The 16709-nt window shown below is 40.1% G+C and overlaps 1 protein-coding gene across 1 annotated transcript in view; it reads right to left on the minus strand.

The window, feature by feature from the left end:
• Positions 1–16709, minus strand: part of DNAH11 (dynein, axonemal, heavy chain 11) — a 142960-nt gene that overhangs the window by 17636 nt on the left and 108615 nt on the right. Inside the window, 15 exon segments of the mRNA XM_009879580.1 lie at positions 442–667; positions 3422–3553; positions 4613–4690; positions 4693–4760; positions 5700–5805; positions 5808–5892; positions 6368–6414; positions 6417–6455; positions 6458–6485; positions 8387–8557; positions 9184–9286; positions 9288–9316; positions 9837–9866; positions 9869–10003; positions 11317–11515. Coding sequence (XP_009877882.1) covers positions 442–667; positions 3422–3553; positions 4613–4690; positions 4693–4760; positions 5700–5805; positions 5808–5892; positions 6368–6414; positions 6417–6455; positions 6458–6485; positions 8387–8557; positions 9184–9286; positions 9288–9316; positions 9837–9866; positions 9869–10003; positions 11317–11515 — 1476 coding nt within the window.

Below are 16709 nucleotides of genomic sequence, written 5' to 3' on the forward strand. Positions count from 1 at the left end.
CCAACATGGATGGGACACACAAAAGCAGCGCAGGCACAGAGAGCTGGTACCCTGCAGCTGTCGGGTTAGTTTGGAAGTACAAAGATCCCAAAGTTCTGGTCTCCTACAAAGCTGCCATCAATGTTACCACTTCTCCCGACAGCGGAAGGATTAACTAAAACAAATGAATGGGGGGGGGGGGGGGGGGGGGGGGAAAAAAAAAAAACATTTAAGGAGGAACAGGCTTGAAATTCTGGAGAGCTATAGAGTTCTATAATGGTACTGTTTTCCTTAAATCAAATTATATTATAATTAGGAGGGGAAAACCTGTCTTTGAAACTTGCTACTTTCTTCCAAAGAGAGTGATAGTTGCTATTGAGCGCAAGGGCAATAAAAAAAAATATGGAGGGGGGGGGGGGGAGGGGGGGAGAAAAACAAAAAGAGTATATCTTGCTTTTTACCTGGTCAAAACTGTAGAGCGCAGCATGCAAATTAGTCAGCATCCCTGCAGAAGGTTCGCTGGTAAGTTTAATCGAGTTTTCTAGTGTTCCTTGAGGAATGAAGTGTTCTTCTGGGGGTGGAGCTGGTTCAGCACTGATAATGACATGGAAATCAGGATGGCTTTCTTCACTGTATTGCTCAAGGAGTTTTTCCAAGGTTCCTAGCCACTTGGCTACAAGATGAAAATCTGTTGAAAAACAGCCAATACGGTTATTGTGGGAAAACAAATAAATTTGTCATCCTTTAGACATCGTTATTGTGGCTTTATCATGGAAAATATTTATGTTACTTAATTCAAAGCTTTATTTTATTATTAAATAAATTGATAATACAAAGAATGAATTTGAAGATTCTTAGCTACTGCCATTTCTTGATATATGTTGAAATAACAGGTATATGGTTTCACCATTAGCCTCTAAAGTTTCAGGCCTTGATTCTGAAGCTAATGAAAATATTACAAACTCAAGGTTAAGGGATCTGGGGGTGTGGGTGTTACCATGTGTAAAGAGAAGGATAACTCAGCAGAAACTGGGAAAGGCTAGGGGGGATCAGGAAGCCGGGAAAAGCTGTGAAAGTTCCCTGTAGAACTGGGACCTAAGACAAAACATGTGCAATGCATACCAGGAGCAAGACTGAAGAAGTTCTAGGCAAAGAAAAATGTTTACAGCTATCCTGCTACTTAAAAAACATGTTTCGTACCACTTCAGAGCCTAATAGTCTTTAAGGTTCTTAAATATATGAAGACAGTGGATCAGAGAAGTGAGTTATAATGGAAAAGTATCTGCCTCCAAAGCACCTACTGGTCAAATATGGGAATATCAAAAGAAATGCTTAAAATGTGGCTGCTACAGCTGTCTTCACCCCTCCGTTAGCCCACACTCCACTTTTTTTGGTTACAGTACTAGTATTTCAACTCAAATCACAGCTCAGACGTGCAGCTTCTCTTTAGGTCTTCATTCGTGGGCCAGAACCTGCTGATTACACTGGCTTCCATCTCTGTGCAGTGCACGAGGAATTACAACTCCATACGCCAGCCAAGGAATATGACATGTCAGTCACACTCTGGCTGCTGCATCGCTTTATCATGAGGCCCACTGAGGGGTTATTCCCAAATTGTCCCTTGACACGCAGAAAAAGGAATAGGGGAATGGAAAGAGAGGGAGACTTTCACATCGCATTACGTGGTAGCTGCCTGGCGGCGCCTGCATTTTCGTATAGGCTACATCCATCCACTGAAAAGTGGAAGTGATTCAAGCCTTAATATAATAACAAAAAAACCATTCGATGTATCAGATGTCTGAGTTTGAGAAATCAGAGTGACAGAAGAGTTAAACCTGTCACTGAGAAATTTGAAGTCAGTCTTTCTTCTGCCAGTTTACCAACCACTGTGCCAACTGGTTTTGCTGGATTTGAACCCAAAGCAATTTTTGAAGTATTTTCCAGGTCAGTCAGAATAGCGGGGTTGGGTGGTTGTTTTTTTTTTAATATCTGATTGTACACCCCCTATCCTCCAACAACATTCATAGTAAAATACTACATCTTTTTGCTCCAGGATTTTTTTTTTAAACATAAAGATATAAGGATTTTGGGCCAAGACCCAGAAGACTGAAGCTTGAGAAGCACTGAGTACATCCAAATCCCACTAGCTCTAGCCTGCTTAGCACCATTTGGGATTTGCTCCAACATCTTTATATAGTCTCCTTTTGGACTTTCCCCAATCCTTCACTATCAAAAATCTTCACAGCAAAGTCGTCACCTCCCTTCTCCCTCAGAAGCCAGGCATATCGGGCTGGAAAATGGAGCAGGTCTGTAACACCAGAAGCCTCTCAGATGTTCCCCATTTATCCCTGTGGCTTCAGACACACAACACCGCTGATTTAGGGCCTCTGCCATCTCCCCATTTTTTTCGCCCTGCCCCCAGAGCAGCTGAGCACTCTGAAATTCCCCTGAAAACCAACTCTCCTCTTTCCTTCACAACAACATTTCTATACTCTCTAGCAGAAAAGCGGGGTTATTTTCAGACCAGCGTGACTGGCTTACTCGTGTGAAACCTGGTTAAAGAATTCTTCCAATTTCACTGTTGATGAAGGGGTCAGTTTGTGCCCGTTTGCACAGTGCCGAGCACACCAAGGCCGCTCACTGATCCCACAGTGATTTTATTTCAGCCGGCAGACAACACTGAGTCTAGCCCATCTCTTCATTTCTTGCAGGCAACCTGGTTGACAGACAAAGGTTGCTGAGGTTAAAACCAGAAGAGGAGGGAATCACCCCGTCCCCATCACCTTTTTAATACCAAAGCCTGGAAGGTGCGTTTCTTGTTTGGCTTCAGGGCAAAGGGGCTGCTACAAACATCCATTGGTTATCTAGCACAAAATGGTGGGAGGGGAGTACCTTCATTCAGTAGCACGAACAATTGCAGTGCTCCTGTCCATCCCGTTATTGTGGCGGGAACCGCAGCTCGCCAGGACGTTGCGCAGATCTTTTTGTCCGCTGCCGAGTGGGTTCTCGGTCCATACAACGCTGGCCGAAGCTGCGGCTGCTATCTCAGAAGAGCAGCACTGCAGGGATAATTATACAGCTTCCCAAGGGGGAGTCAGACCCATTTCATGAAAGTCTCCATTATGGCCCACTGAATGGAACAGGAGCTCTTAATTACGCGGGGAAAGCGTATGCCTGAGCGCAGTCCTACCTACCCACTAGAGGCTTTCTCATTTATCTCGTTCCTCCTGGGACGGTGAGGACAGTGTTCAGCAAAACATGACATACGCTCTATTTATATGATGTTTATCCTGTTACCATCAAAAGCAAAAAGAAACAAGATTATTAGCAAAATTAGATTATTAACAAAACTTCTGTTGTAATCCACTGCCTATTTTGTTTGTGTTCTGGGAATATCCCTCCAGCTGAGGAGACAGTCCCCATCAGAGGGGCTGTTTGACACTCACTTGGAAAAGAACCCAATGGCCATGTCTGGCAGTCTTCTTGAGCGCCTCCTCTGCAACCATCTCCTGCCCTTGTCCTCGAGAGATGTTATGAAATCTTCCAGAGTCTATAGTGAACCCAAGCTTTTTGCCTGTAAAAGAAATAATTGGGGAAGGGTGATTGACAGAAGGGGAGGAGATAGGAAAATTAGCAGAGCAGAAAGGAAAAAGAATGATAATGCCCCCATTAATTTCACTATCACTTGTGCAATGCATATTACTTCTTCTGAAGCACTTCACTAAACCCTTACAATTTCAACAGCAAAATTGCGAGCTCTCAACAGTGGCCTTATTGCTGGTATTAGAAAAAGCCTGCGGAAATCTGTTCCCTTGGTTTTAAGATAATGAACCTTTTGACATTTTGATAGATGCTCGGCATTGTTACTGAGCTTTAGAAACTCTTACAGGGGGTACAGAGCAATTCCCTTATGAAAAAGGGAGCAACATGTGGTAGATATCACATCAGTTTTTTAACTGATTGGTTCAGTGGGTAAATGCACAAGCATCTCACCTTGTGAGGCCTGAGTTTAAATTGAGCACAGTGAGGTCACAGCTGTATTAACCTGGTATTCTCACTATTGTCTGTGGGGAATAGTAATCCTAAGTATAAAGCCACAGAGCCCTATACAATTGAATATAGTTTGTATAATGACCATTATTTAGTCACAGGGGGCACAAGATTACATGAGCATGGAGAAAATTGCCCTCTGGCCCTCATCTAGTCAAAAGGTAGAAAACAGTACAAAGGAAACCTGCATTATGCCAAGCAGAGGAATGCTCGGTCTAAAAATTTCTTCATACTGTAGTGCTTATGGCCTTACACTTTTCATCCACCCCATTTACCGTGAATATGGTGGGGGTGGAAGAAACTTTAGAATCTTCTGCTGAAAACCAACCGTGCCCAACTTTCCCATAGTAATGCATACTCCATCGTAGTGACAGATGATTCCACAAGGCTTCATTCTGTTTGGTAAAAATACACCCGTACAAGTATGTGTGTATGGACACATACACACAAGCGTATAACCGTATATGGATTTATCTACATTTCTAGCCATGTATGCTCCATTTCACTTTTGAGCTCAATTTTTCTTTCTTTAATAGGAGGACAGTTGAGTGGTCCTTGCACCAGAAGCAAGTAAGAGGCTTACCTGGTGTCCCAATATCTTCAAGTGGGTCTACTCCGGGAGACAGCATGAAAAACAGAGGATCGGCTCGACTGTTGTCTTACAGGATTTTGCTAAATCCATCCTTGTGTTTTCTGCATATCTTGAGCCAAGCTTTTCATCCACAAAGTTCCTATACATAAGAAGAAACATGCACTAAACACCAAAAATGTTCCCTGATACAAGCTTCAAGCCTGCATCATTCTCAGACTTGAGCAGCCGACAGCAATGGTCTAACAGTGATTTCATCAAAGAAATTATCAGGGAAGTGCACTGAAGGCAAGAAGGAAGGCAGGTGGTCAAGTAAGATAGAAGATGATCATTCCCATTTCTCTGTGGGATAGGGACTGTGTGACAGAAAACAGCAACTTCTGAATGAAAAGGACCTCTTCAATAACTGAATCCAAGAAGCCATATGAAGGCAATGCTGTCATGTAAAGCCAGGGCAGCTGGGCAGAATAAACACCCAGGACACAAAACCTGCATTCTCAGAAGGCGTGTAAATGGGTAAAAGCTGTGATGGCGGGGTGTGGAGGATCACGTCTATAAGACCATCACTTGGGACCAAAAGATCAAAACAGTACAACCAGAAAACAGTTGGGAGAAGATTGGTAAGTATCCACAACTGAATCTTTTTTGGTACTGCAGAATTTTAAAGAAGGGAGACCTGAAAAATTGTCATCCCATGGGGTTAGCTACCAGCCTTAATACCATAATGAGAACTAACACTAAGAAATACACTTTCAGCTATTAACAGCATAGCTTACTATATTTCCATTTATTAATTAGCACTCTCCTCCCGGTACCCATATGCAATCTAAAAGAAACCACAAGCACAGATGTCCAAATATGCCATGACTCATGTCTCACCACACTACCTCCTCATAAACTCTTCACCAGCAGACTAGACTGGGAAGAACCACAGCTATTGATTTCAAATTCTGGTTGATGACCCAGTTTTATAAGTTATTTGGTTGCCTCTTAAGATCTGAGTTTTCCCTGTGCTGACATATAAAAACCAAGCCACCCTCACACAAACTTGCCCCGCAAGACATACCCTCAGATTTCATACCTAGGAGCCTACGGCTTTTTGTCCAGACGGAGTGCCCTCCATATGATTAGTTTCTGAAGAGAGCTTTTGTTTGTCCATTCCTGGGGGGCCTTTTCCTTTTCTGGAATTCTGAGGCCACCCACTTCTTCCACCTCTTGGTGGATCTTTCAATATCTTTATCTAACCCCCTGAACACATCCATCACTGCCACAGCCTGGAAGCACACCAAATACAGAAGCATAAATACAGATGATGTACATTCTGCATGAAGATTGAAATGGGAAGACAAATACTGATATTTTTGGGAGTATGTAAAAAAACATAGTTTGACCAATTACAGAGGACTCAGGACCTACCTTAAAATCCTAACTAAATTACATATACACACACACACACACAAATAATATTCTTTATAAGAGTTTACTTTGGTCAGTATTGATGAAGACCAAGATTGTATTTTTAGGGGACTGGACGAACTAGCGTAAAACAGAATTTCCTCACAAAGCACAGTACATGATGTGTACAAAAAAACACACTCAAAAAGCAAAGACGACAAGTCTTTGAAAGCATCACTAGTTCTACTAAAAATTACGTTGGAATGTATGACTTCATCTGAAATTGTCTAGTTGTATCATGCCTCCAGAAATAACATAAAAAAAGATTTATGAAAAGCAATTTTCCCAGCCTACCCTAATGGCACTCCATGACTGAGTAGTTAAGAAGTCAACAGGACTCTTGTGTGTTCAACTCTGAATCGAAGAAGGAAATCCAATTCATGGAGTCTATCTCTTTACTTCTTAGAAGAATCTTAACAGCATACAAAATTGAAAAAGGTCATCAGATTTTCTTCAGAGCCACTGCTGCCTTAAAGTATGCACTGCTCAAACAGTAATACTACTGAGTAGGGAGCTCAAAACGACAAGAATTCCTATGGCTGCATTTTTTGAAACTGATATAGGAATTTACATCTTGTTTTAATGATATTTTTAAATATTTATTTGAAATCTATTGCAAATGGAATGATATTCTTAGATATTAGTCACTAAAGGGTGTGACTAATTTTTTCAAAACCCCTTCTACAAAGACAGACCTGCACTTTCCTTTACCTGTTAAAAAAGACACCACGAAAACCAAATACAATGTGTTGGTGAAAACTTTTTGCAGAAAAAATAACTTCATTTGTGTATACATATAATTTTTATATATAATATATATACTATATATATATATTATACATATGATATATATAATACATCTATGTACTGAAAGACAAATTCACCCAAGTTTTAAGATGAGCTAACTGAAAACAGCAGTTATTTTACTTTAGCTTGTGGGAACATAAACACACATAAAAAAGTAAGTCTCGCACACTGAAGTTAACCTTAGATAAACTTGGCCACAAATTATTTCATACTAGTACTACTGAAAAAGTGTAGATTTCTGAATTCCATCTAATTATCCCTATGTATCCTTTTTACGTCTTGGAAGATAGAGAGAAGAACAAATAGTGCACAGCTGTTTCCATCACCATTCTAAGCCCTCTTCAGACTGCAAGCCGTCACAAACCTTTGGGAAATTTGCAAATCCTGAGTGGTTTTTGTTGTCAGTTTTTGTTTGGGGGTTTTTGAGGTGTTGTTTTACACTGAATCAGTTCTGGCACATGAGCTGTATGTATACTGAGGAAAACTCCTCAGGCTCTACGAGGGGTTTTTCTAGTTCTTTTATCGCTTTAATGACATATAGTGGGGGGAAAAAAAGACACCTTTGCCACGATACCATATATTCTCTCTCATTTGTGATATAAATACATCTTTCTTCCTCTATTAAAGCCCGCCCTCTTTCCATCTAAAAATGTAGTTAACAAATCAGAAGTTTATTGTGCCCTTTACTATGGTTTCCGTCTGTTCTGTAGTAGCGATTGAGCTTATTTTTTCAGTTGCTGTACAGATTTCCATTCTTCATGACCCATCCCAGTACCACTGCTACCAAAAAAAAGACAAAAGTTAAGCAACAGTGCTAGAAACCTGGCTGATATGAATAAATCCATCTGCAGAGAAATCATCACCAGTTTTCTTTCTCCTCTTTTTTCTCCTTTCTCTTCCAGACATTTTTACTCCCATTTATACACTGTGTAGAGTGATTTCATTTCTCCTATCCCCACTCAAGTCAGATTCCTCAATTTATAATTTTTTACCTTCTTTCCAAATTGTTGGTTTCTAGTTTAATTCCTACCTCTGTTACTGACCACCTCTGTGATACAGTCTCTTTTGGATCAAGCTCTTCAGGGCAAAACCTGACACCCAGTACAACTGAGCCCCAATTTTTTCCAGGGCATACAGATGCTGAAATTAAAAGGGAGAATAACAGCCTGAATATGATATGGATATGTATTATTTAGTGAATTCTTACTTTACATGCCACATCAATTTCAACCCTAATTATCCAACCACAAGCAGCTAAGTCATGCTGTTTATCCACAGCGTAGCTTCATAAAGCCATTGGAGCAATTGAAATGAAAAGAATTACATAAAAGCATCTTTGGAATTTCTGCAATTATTATTGATATTGAGGCAGCAGGCACACTGGGTGAGAAATGGCACAGCCACAAGGTAACAAGATAACTTGTTTGGGCAGAGGCATCACCTTCTAGTGAAGAAAGAGCAAATTCAGTAAGTATCAGCATCACCAATCTGAAAATTTTTCCTCACCTGAAAATCTGTTTGGGCCAGGAAAATGAGCTTATCCTTTTCAAAAGGTCTTTATCTTGGGAAAAGAAAGGTTGACTATGTGACAGCTTCTGTCAGGTTAGAGATACGACACTGAATATCCCCTGATTTTTCAGCCTGCTTCATTGCGTTGTGGAAGACTGCATTGAAGGCCTGAAAATAAGTACAATTATTTTTATTTATTTGAATTCTGATTTTCTGCTTTTCTGTTCATAAGATAATCAGTTTCTGACTGCAGGTTTCTAAGAAGAGCTGGCCTAAGCAGTCTAAAATGCAAGGCACTGCTGTCAAGAGGCTTTTGAGGAAACTTTCAGCAAACCAGGCGTGAGGGCTGCAAACAGCAATACTCTTCTGCTTCCTCGTTTAACTCAGCAGGCAGAACCTCTCACGTAAGAAAGGTGGTAATTTCGCAGTGGGTGATCTCCCTTCCTCATAGCATTAGATCATTTGTTAGATTTGCTACAGTGAATCGTTTATACAGAATCGCTCAAAACTCTTCCTACCTGACCCTGTGGGATGGCTTAACAAAAGGAAGGTGAACTGTACAAGCACAGTCAGAAAACACCATCAGAATGGAGACAGTCAACAACGAGACCCATGGGAATGCATCGTGCTGGGGACCAGTGGGAGACCACATCGTGTTCTCCTATCTCAGACACGCAGCCCTGCAAATGTAAACATCTGGTACAAGTAATAACTGATATATATCGGGCATCACTGCTGGAGGCAGAATTCTGCTCCTTGCACTTTGAAACCAAATCAGCGAGATAAATTTTTACCTTCAGTGAACACCGGTAGACAGGGTTGCTGCTGCCCAGGCTGTTACTAACAAAGTGAAGAATGGACGCTCTTATGGCTGTTGGTCTTTAATGCTCTCTTGTCACGAGCTTCATTTTCTTTGGCTTCAGCTATCTATAGGATGACAGTTGTCTCATGTATTTTTTAATGTGCCGTGATATCCCAGGCAATTACCAAAACATTCCTATCCATACAAAAAAGAATATGGATATACTCTAGAAAACTGACTTTATTTCAGACAGTAGCAAATATTTAAGGTAAGCAAGCTTCTTATCTTAGGCAAACATTAGGGAATGACTCTTCTCTGCAGCAATATGCCTGTTCACCAGTGAAAACATGGCAATTATATATAAATACAGTTGTTAATATTTCATGCTTATATTTTTTTTCTTTTATGAGTACTAACTCAAGCACCTAAGTCAAAACAAAAAAAAACCCCTGAGTATGTGACAGCTACATACCATAGATATGAAACTGTGAATATGTGGGTGGACAGTCCTTGCTGGACAGACAGGAATTTGACTATTCCTAGCTCACTGAAATGTTTGAATAAAACCAATTAATAATACACATTTTACGGGTGACTTGAAGCTGTTAAAAGTAGTTCCTTTTTTTGTTTGTTTGTTTTTTTAACCTTGCGCTGTATTTCTGCTGCGGTTGACTTTTTGTTGATTCGCATTTCTCTGCAAGTTCACCGTTGCCTAAGAAGCTGCCCCGGGCAGCCGACAGGCTGAGCAGCACGGCATCCTCCAGCCGCCTGAGCTCGATCCCGAAACAGCTCTGCTGCTTGGCCAGGGCTGACTAGCAGAGGGAGCGAAAACACTGCATTTCAAAGACGACAGCAAGAAAGACTGTTTTACAGCATTTGTGAGCTGTATTTTCTGTTTAATTACATCAGTTGATTTAATTTAATTTCTGAAAGAGACAGTTCATCTTCTGTCCCAGTACACTAGAACTAAGGTTCTGGGACACCCAAAGTGAGAAGGCCAGGGTCACCACAGACCAGAACTTTCTCTTTCTCCTAGCCTCCTTCCTCTTCATAGGACACAAAAGGACTGGGATCTTGCCAGAGATGGCAAGTGATAATCTACGTGGCAGCTGAGAAAACCAACACAAGGCTGCAGGACCCCACTTGGCCAGCAAGCAGTGGGGGAAAGCATGGTTGTAGTCTGCTCTGCCGCACTGACCTTCTGACAGGGATGGAGCTTGGCTAGTTTTACGGGGGGCTCTCCATCAGAATCTGACCCTCGCATCAAAAAACCCCTAGGTGATACAGGCTTTGTAAGCATACAGCCCCATGTGGAGCGATGTGCAGATGCAGAGGAAAATGGCCAGCTGTTTTCAGATTGTGTTCCCGAGTATATCGCTTTCATTCTTCACGGGGTAATTAAACTCTCTGACCCAGTTTGCCCTCGCATGAAGCAGCAGTACTTCAAAGAGGTGCAGCAAATCTTTGCGGATGAAGTTAGTAAATTACATGGGAATACTTGAAAGACACACTAGAGAAATAGGAAGTATTCTTCTTATTCATTTCACACCCCTAAGTATTTTTTCATTTTTTAGCTCATGGATCACAGTCTGCTCAAAGCCCTTTTTGTAACCAGCTATAAAAGTGTTTTTCTTCATAAGTTACCATACATTGGTATGAGTGCAGCAGCCACAGAACTGCATCTGTGCAGGAATAAATTATGATTTATTAACCAAATGCCCTAGGTCCTAACAGTGCCATCATATCCTCTTATGGACTGGCATGAAATTTTATTTACATTTATTGGCTCAAGATCACTGAAGCACAAAGCACTGCAGAGGGCTTTAATCCCGCACTGTAAATTAAATGCAATGCACAAAGCAAACCAAGTAGAAAAAAGAAGTGTGGAAACAAGATCACAATAAATTTCCTTTCTAGCAGAGCTTTTTGTCATACCCAGCCCTCTGGGAGTACAGATTTGAGCAAATCAGTAGACGCACTTGCTGCACTTTCCAGAATCTGACCCTTAAAACTTTTCTAATAGATGGGTTACTAACAATTACTGTACAGCAGATTCAAACAGGCATATTAATGAAGCCTTAAAATCTCAGAAGGGGCAACGGACAGATCAAAAGATAGCCTTTACCTTACGTTTTTCTAAGTCCGGCCTTTCAGCACTAACAACCTCAGCCAACAGCTGCTCTTCCAGCCCATCCCTGGTGACAGTGAAATTAATGAGGGTGGTCTGAGCCTGCAGTTCTGGCTTGTACTGAGGGTTAGCCAGCTTAGTGTGAAGGATGAGACGGAAATTCTTGTTGAATTCCTTGTCTTCAATCTTGATATATCTGGAAAGGAATAAAATGCACGAGAATGGGGACCTTGCTGAATTAAAAAATCATAAATATCCTAGATTGAAAAAGATGGGTACTGCATGATCTTGGCAGCTTAGGAAATGGATACAAACCAGACTTTAGGTGCCTGCAGCTTAAGAAACAAACTGAGGATGACTGAACACAATAAAATCATATGAAGAATACACAGAGCATTTCTCAATTGGCAGTTTCATTTCCATATGCAGCAGACACCAGTGGATTACTCACTGCTGTACTAAAGAGTCTGTGGCTTAGGGGTAAACTTCTATCTCTATTACTTTATTACTTACCACAAACTTAGGAAAGTTTTCAAACAACTCTTAATGAGATAGCTGTCGGTTCTTACAATCATTTCCTTAAATATAGTTCACTTTTCCATCTTTTGAAATAGCTTAGCACTAAATCCTAAAAAACTACGTGGATACGTATATTTATACCAAACTGATAGTGACCAGAGGAGAGGGAAGAGCTGATGACTGAAATGACAAAAAAAAATAAATAAAAATTTAAGGTTACCTACTAAATGTTTTGTTCCAAATCTATTATTTGCTGGGTGAAAGAATGAGGTGTAGTAGGTTTACCTTTCTTTCATTGAATAAGATCCCTTAATGAAGAGGTGTCATTTCCTCACCCCTTGCCTTCAGCGAGAGGTGCCAGCCTGTCCCGTACAGCAACACTACCGCTGCTGAAGTACCGTTTTGGAGCCCAGCAGTGAGGCAACATAAAGTTTACCTTCCTACTTCTATGCAACAACACTGAAAAAAAATGGAAAGACTGCTTAGAGACCGGAGTGCGTGCTGTGCATCTGGTCTGGTGTGAGACAACTTTGTGTCATCAACTTGCACAGTGAGCAGTGTGCCGATCTTCAGCCATCGCCTGCCACACACTAGCACAAGTACAATATTTTCTGCACAGCAATGGCTTTGAATGTTCTCTGCCAAGAAAGGAGATCCAAACACTAGTAACAAAATTCTGTTTAAAAAAAAAAAAGTCTGTAGAACATTTATACAATAGAACATAGGTAGACAGAAACCCTTTTCACAAAATTCAAATTGACATTTTTTAAGTCAAATCAATCTTCAAAGCGATATAGACACTAATCCATTGAAATGCAATTCATGAAAGTCACATCAGAACATAAATAAAACACCGACTGTTCTGTACAAATTTTAACACCACTTTCTTTTGAGGATATCATAGGGCATTGCCAGAATCAGGGATGTATATTTCAGCTCTTAACATCCTTCCCTGCCTTTGACATCCCATTAGCCGGAAGATGTAGGCTTAAAGAAGTGCTGTGCTGAAAGCCTTTCTGCATTTCACCAAGGATCAGAAAGAAAAGACAGTCACTCATGATATACTGCAAGCGAATTCCTAAAAATAACAAAATGTGTCTGGTGCAAGGAAACTCTACAAAACTCAACATCAGAGGTGTATGTTGTATACTACCGCCATGCAAAGCACTGGAGATGAGCTTTCCTGCCTTATGCTTGTATAACAGTGAAATACTTTAGCCACATCGTCACGTCCTTCAGATAACATAACCTCCCTCAGGTGGAGCTGAATTCACCTTTCAGTTCTGCAACATGGGTTTCCATTCTGATACTGTGGTTTCTCCACGACCTTCGAAAGTGGCTGGAGAGAACAAAAACACTAGAGCTTGATACTGAGAGAGTAATTTTGTTCTGCTTTCAATACACACACACACAGAGACAAAAGACAGAAGTAAAGCTCTGACAAAAGATAACTTCTTCAGTTTGCTCTGTCAGTGGAAAAACCTTTGCTAAGGGAGTCACACTATATTTCAGAAAATCTACGTGGCGATACAAGAAGCTTTAGAGTTCTGGATTCAAGTACTTACTTTATGGGTTCTCAATTCACAGAGGCAATAAATTAGCAATTTCTGTGATTACAATCTATGAAAGGCAAAAACTACATAATGACTCAGTGGGTTTTATTACTGCAGCTATTCTAGGTTTTCTGTTAATTACAGATCTGGGAAAAATAAATGTTTTGTTATTGCTCTCACACAGTTCAAGGAGTATAAGCAACAACGATAAACACAGAGGTGGGGAAACCCAGTAGAATTGCTTCATTTTTTTCAATGAAATATGTCTGTTTAGAGGTTAGTTCTGGACTCTGAAGAAATGTAGCAGATATAGGCACTATTTATGTAAGTCCACAATAGGGGGCATAGCGGAAAAAAAAAAAATCACCAAAGAAATTACTAAAGACAAGTTCTACTTTTGGTTATTTTTTTCTTCATAATCTCCTGTTCCACCAGCAGAGGCAGATAGAACAGACTGAATTAATGCACCAGTCTACCCAGGAACAGACAGAGCATCTTTCATGTGAGCTCCAGCTCCCTGTTATTTAAGAACATACAAAGTAAATCAAAAAGAGATTGTTTTCCAACTAGTTTTTTCCCACTGAAATTCTCGCAGATCTTGAAATGAAGTAGATTAAAGGATTCAAAAGGGGATTCTTAGCAGCTATTTTCATGCAACTCAAAATTAAGAAGCGTGCCTTTACAGGCAGATGTTCTCCAAAACACACGGTGACTTTAAACGGCAGAAAGCAGGATAGCTTCCTATAGCTAAATGTTTTGGATCAGCTCAGCAAGAATGAAAAGAAGTGATAAATTTTTGGACAAGAAAGGAAAGGGAAACAATATTTTTCAGTGTGAAGAAAAAGGGATAAACACATTTTTCCAAAGGAGCCTTCTTTCAGTTCCTGCTGCTTAAAATTAAAAGCTTCTGGAACTGACTTGCAAACTCCAAGTAATGTAGAGAATGAAGTTGAATAAATCAGGTGAAAACAAGTGCAGAATGGAGCTGTTACTAGGCAATCTCAGTAGGCAAACTGTGCAAGTTGGTCAAACTAGTTCAGTGGGAAAAGCGCTGCCTTGAAGTTGCACAGCTGGCGAGACGTTCAAGGCGAGGAAAGCTTCTCCCTGTGGAGAAAACGAGTGAATTGTCTTGCTGCTTCATGAATAATAGTCATGCCTCATAAGAATGGAAACTTGTTCATACAAGCTACATTTGCACATAAATCAAATTTCAAGACATCTTAAAGAATCTTGTAATAACCTAATCTTGCGAGTGAAGAGACATGACTACCACTTTGTGAATGTGCAAAGGATTTGAGCAGGTGTAACAGCTCATGTCAATGCAAATAGGGGCCTTATGAACAATAAATTTATTCCTCTATCTTCCCTCCTATGATTCAAAATGACATTGATCTATTATAGTTAATGCTTATATCCAGTCATCTCCAAAACAGCGGTGCTGGGGAGACAGGACAGGAAACACACAGATACAACTCAAATATTAAAGCCTATCCATACCAAACCTATTCAATAGCATCACTCCTCTTATAGCAGGCGATGGCCAAACCCCAACACTGTATAGAATTGGCACATGTTTACTTTTATGCCTTGATTTATCTGCTCCAGAAAACCTAGGTATGTGCATTTTGAATCATTTTTGCATACATTGCTAGTAAGTTGCACCCAAATTTTACTTACATTTTTTTCTTGTGCCTTTCATGCTTCCATAAAGCTATGTACTACAACTGATATATTTTTGAAATTATTTGATTCTTTTTTGTCTTTTCTCCCTCTTCTTAAAGCAAATATCCTAAAATATTTAATAAAATTGTAGGATTTTAGAGCCATTTTGAACATGAGATCACAGTTTAAAGTGTATAAAGACCCACTGAGCAGCTTTGCAGCTCCAAAATTAAATTTAAAAAAATATCCAAACTTGAACACCTAAAACTTGTTAGGCTTCTAAATAGATACTAAGGCATGTAAGCAAGAAGTCTGATTTTCAGAGATAACAAGTACCTGTAATTTGCCCTATAATCACCCATGTTTTGAGGAAAACGTAAATTTACACATATATTTGAAGTTTTCTGAAGCTGAGAATTTCTTTTGCAGGCTTCATTCAGTAACGATACCGGAAGCTGGTGTTACAGAACATCCGAGAGTCCAACACAAGAACCATCTTGGTAAACAAGGAAGGGGAGAGATGATACTTTTATGAAGCTGCTTCACAGATCAGCAACTTCTCTAATACGCAGGCTACTAAATTTGCTTTGGAAGGAGTACAAGTTGATAAATCTCCCTTGCTATGCTTTCTGTCGATTGATATGATAAGATATATTTTACTTAAAATTAGGATTGTCTGAAGCTCAGTGGATTTAATTATTTGTAATTATCCAGTTGTTGTCAGTATGTGGCCATTTTATGACAGTGGTATCTACTGTGTGGGTCAGGTTCAACTGTATATCTTTTCAAACACAGGATTAATGTACTATTGATGAAACCATTACCAGAACCAAATTAAAGTCTGGGCTGATGTATTGGTCCACAGGGTGCTGTCAGACATGAAAGGAGTAATTAGTATTCATTACTTCATACTCTGCAACATTCCAATTATTAATGAACTTCAACTGCTGGACTGCACCATATCTATCACAAATACCTTCCTAGTCTTTCTTTATTAGGAAAAAAAAAATTCAAAGTGCCTGACACAACTACTAAAATAAACAAATAACAAATGAACCCAGAATGAGGAAAACTCTGCTTATTTGGTAATAAAGGGGTATATATGTATTAGCAGTGCCCCACAAAGGAGACCTGCTGCATCTTCAGTGAGCCACAGAATGCTAACGCTGCTTAAAATATTCACCAGGAGAACCTATATTTGAACAGCTTCATATGTGTGAAGAGCTGTGAACAGCTTTGTGTCCAGGTGTACAGCTCGGTTGTGCTACGTGGAAGCCTTTGCTAAGTAAATGTAAAACTCTGTTGCTGTGACCCTTGTCCTTTTCAATCCAACTTCTTTCTACTGTTTTACATCCCTCTGCCTCACGCCTTAAAGACTTGTTAGACTGTGCAATTTCTGATCTCTCTTTTAAGAGTGGTAGAATTCTAATTTTCAGTAGATTTTCTTCTCTACAGATTCTAAAAAGCAAGTTATATGGTCTTACTCTGAAGTACTTCAAATACCACTATAGAAAAACGTAACAAAGAGTAATCATTTCAAGATCTCACAGTGCAGGGCAAGAGTGCATCATCCAGGAGCTTCACGTATGCAGGGAGATTTGAGCTCTTGTGTATTGCTTAGATTTACTGTGTAGGCACCAATGCCTGAAATATAGC

Source organism: Charadrius vociferus, unplaced genomic scaffold (genome assembly GCF_000708025.1).
Source record: "Charadrius vociferus isolate BGI_N301 unplaced genomic scaffold, ASM70802v2 scaffold262, whole genome shotgun sequence".
NCBI classification, from domain to species: Eukaryota; Metazoa; Chordata; class Aves; order Charadriiformes; family Charadriidae; genus Charadrius; species Charadrius vociferus.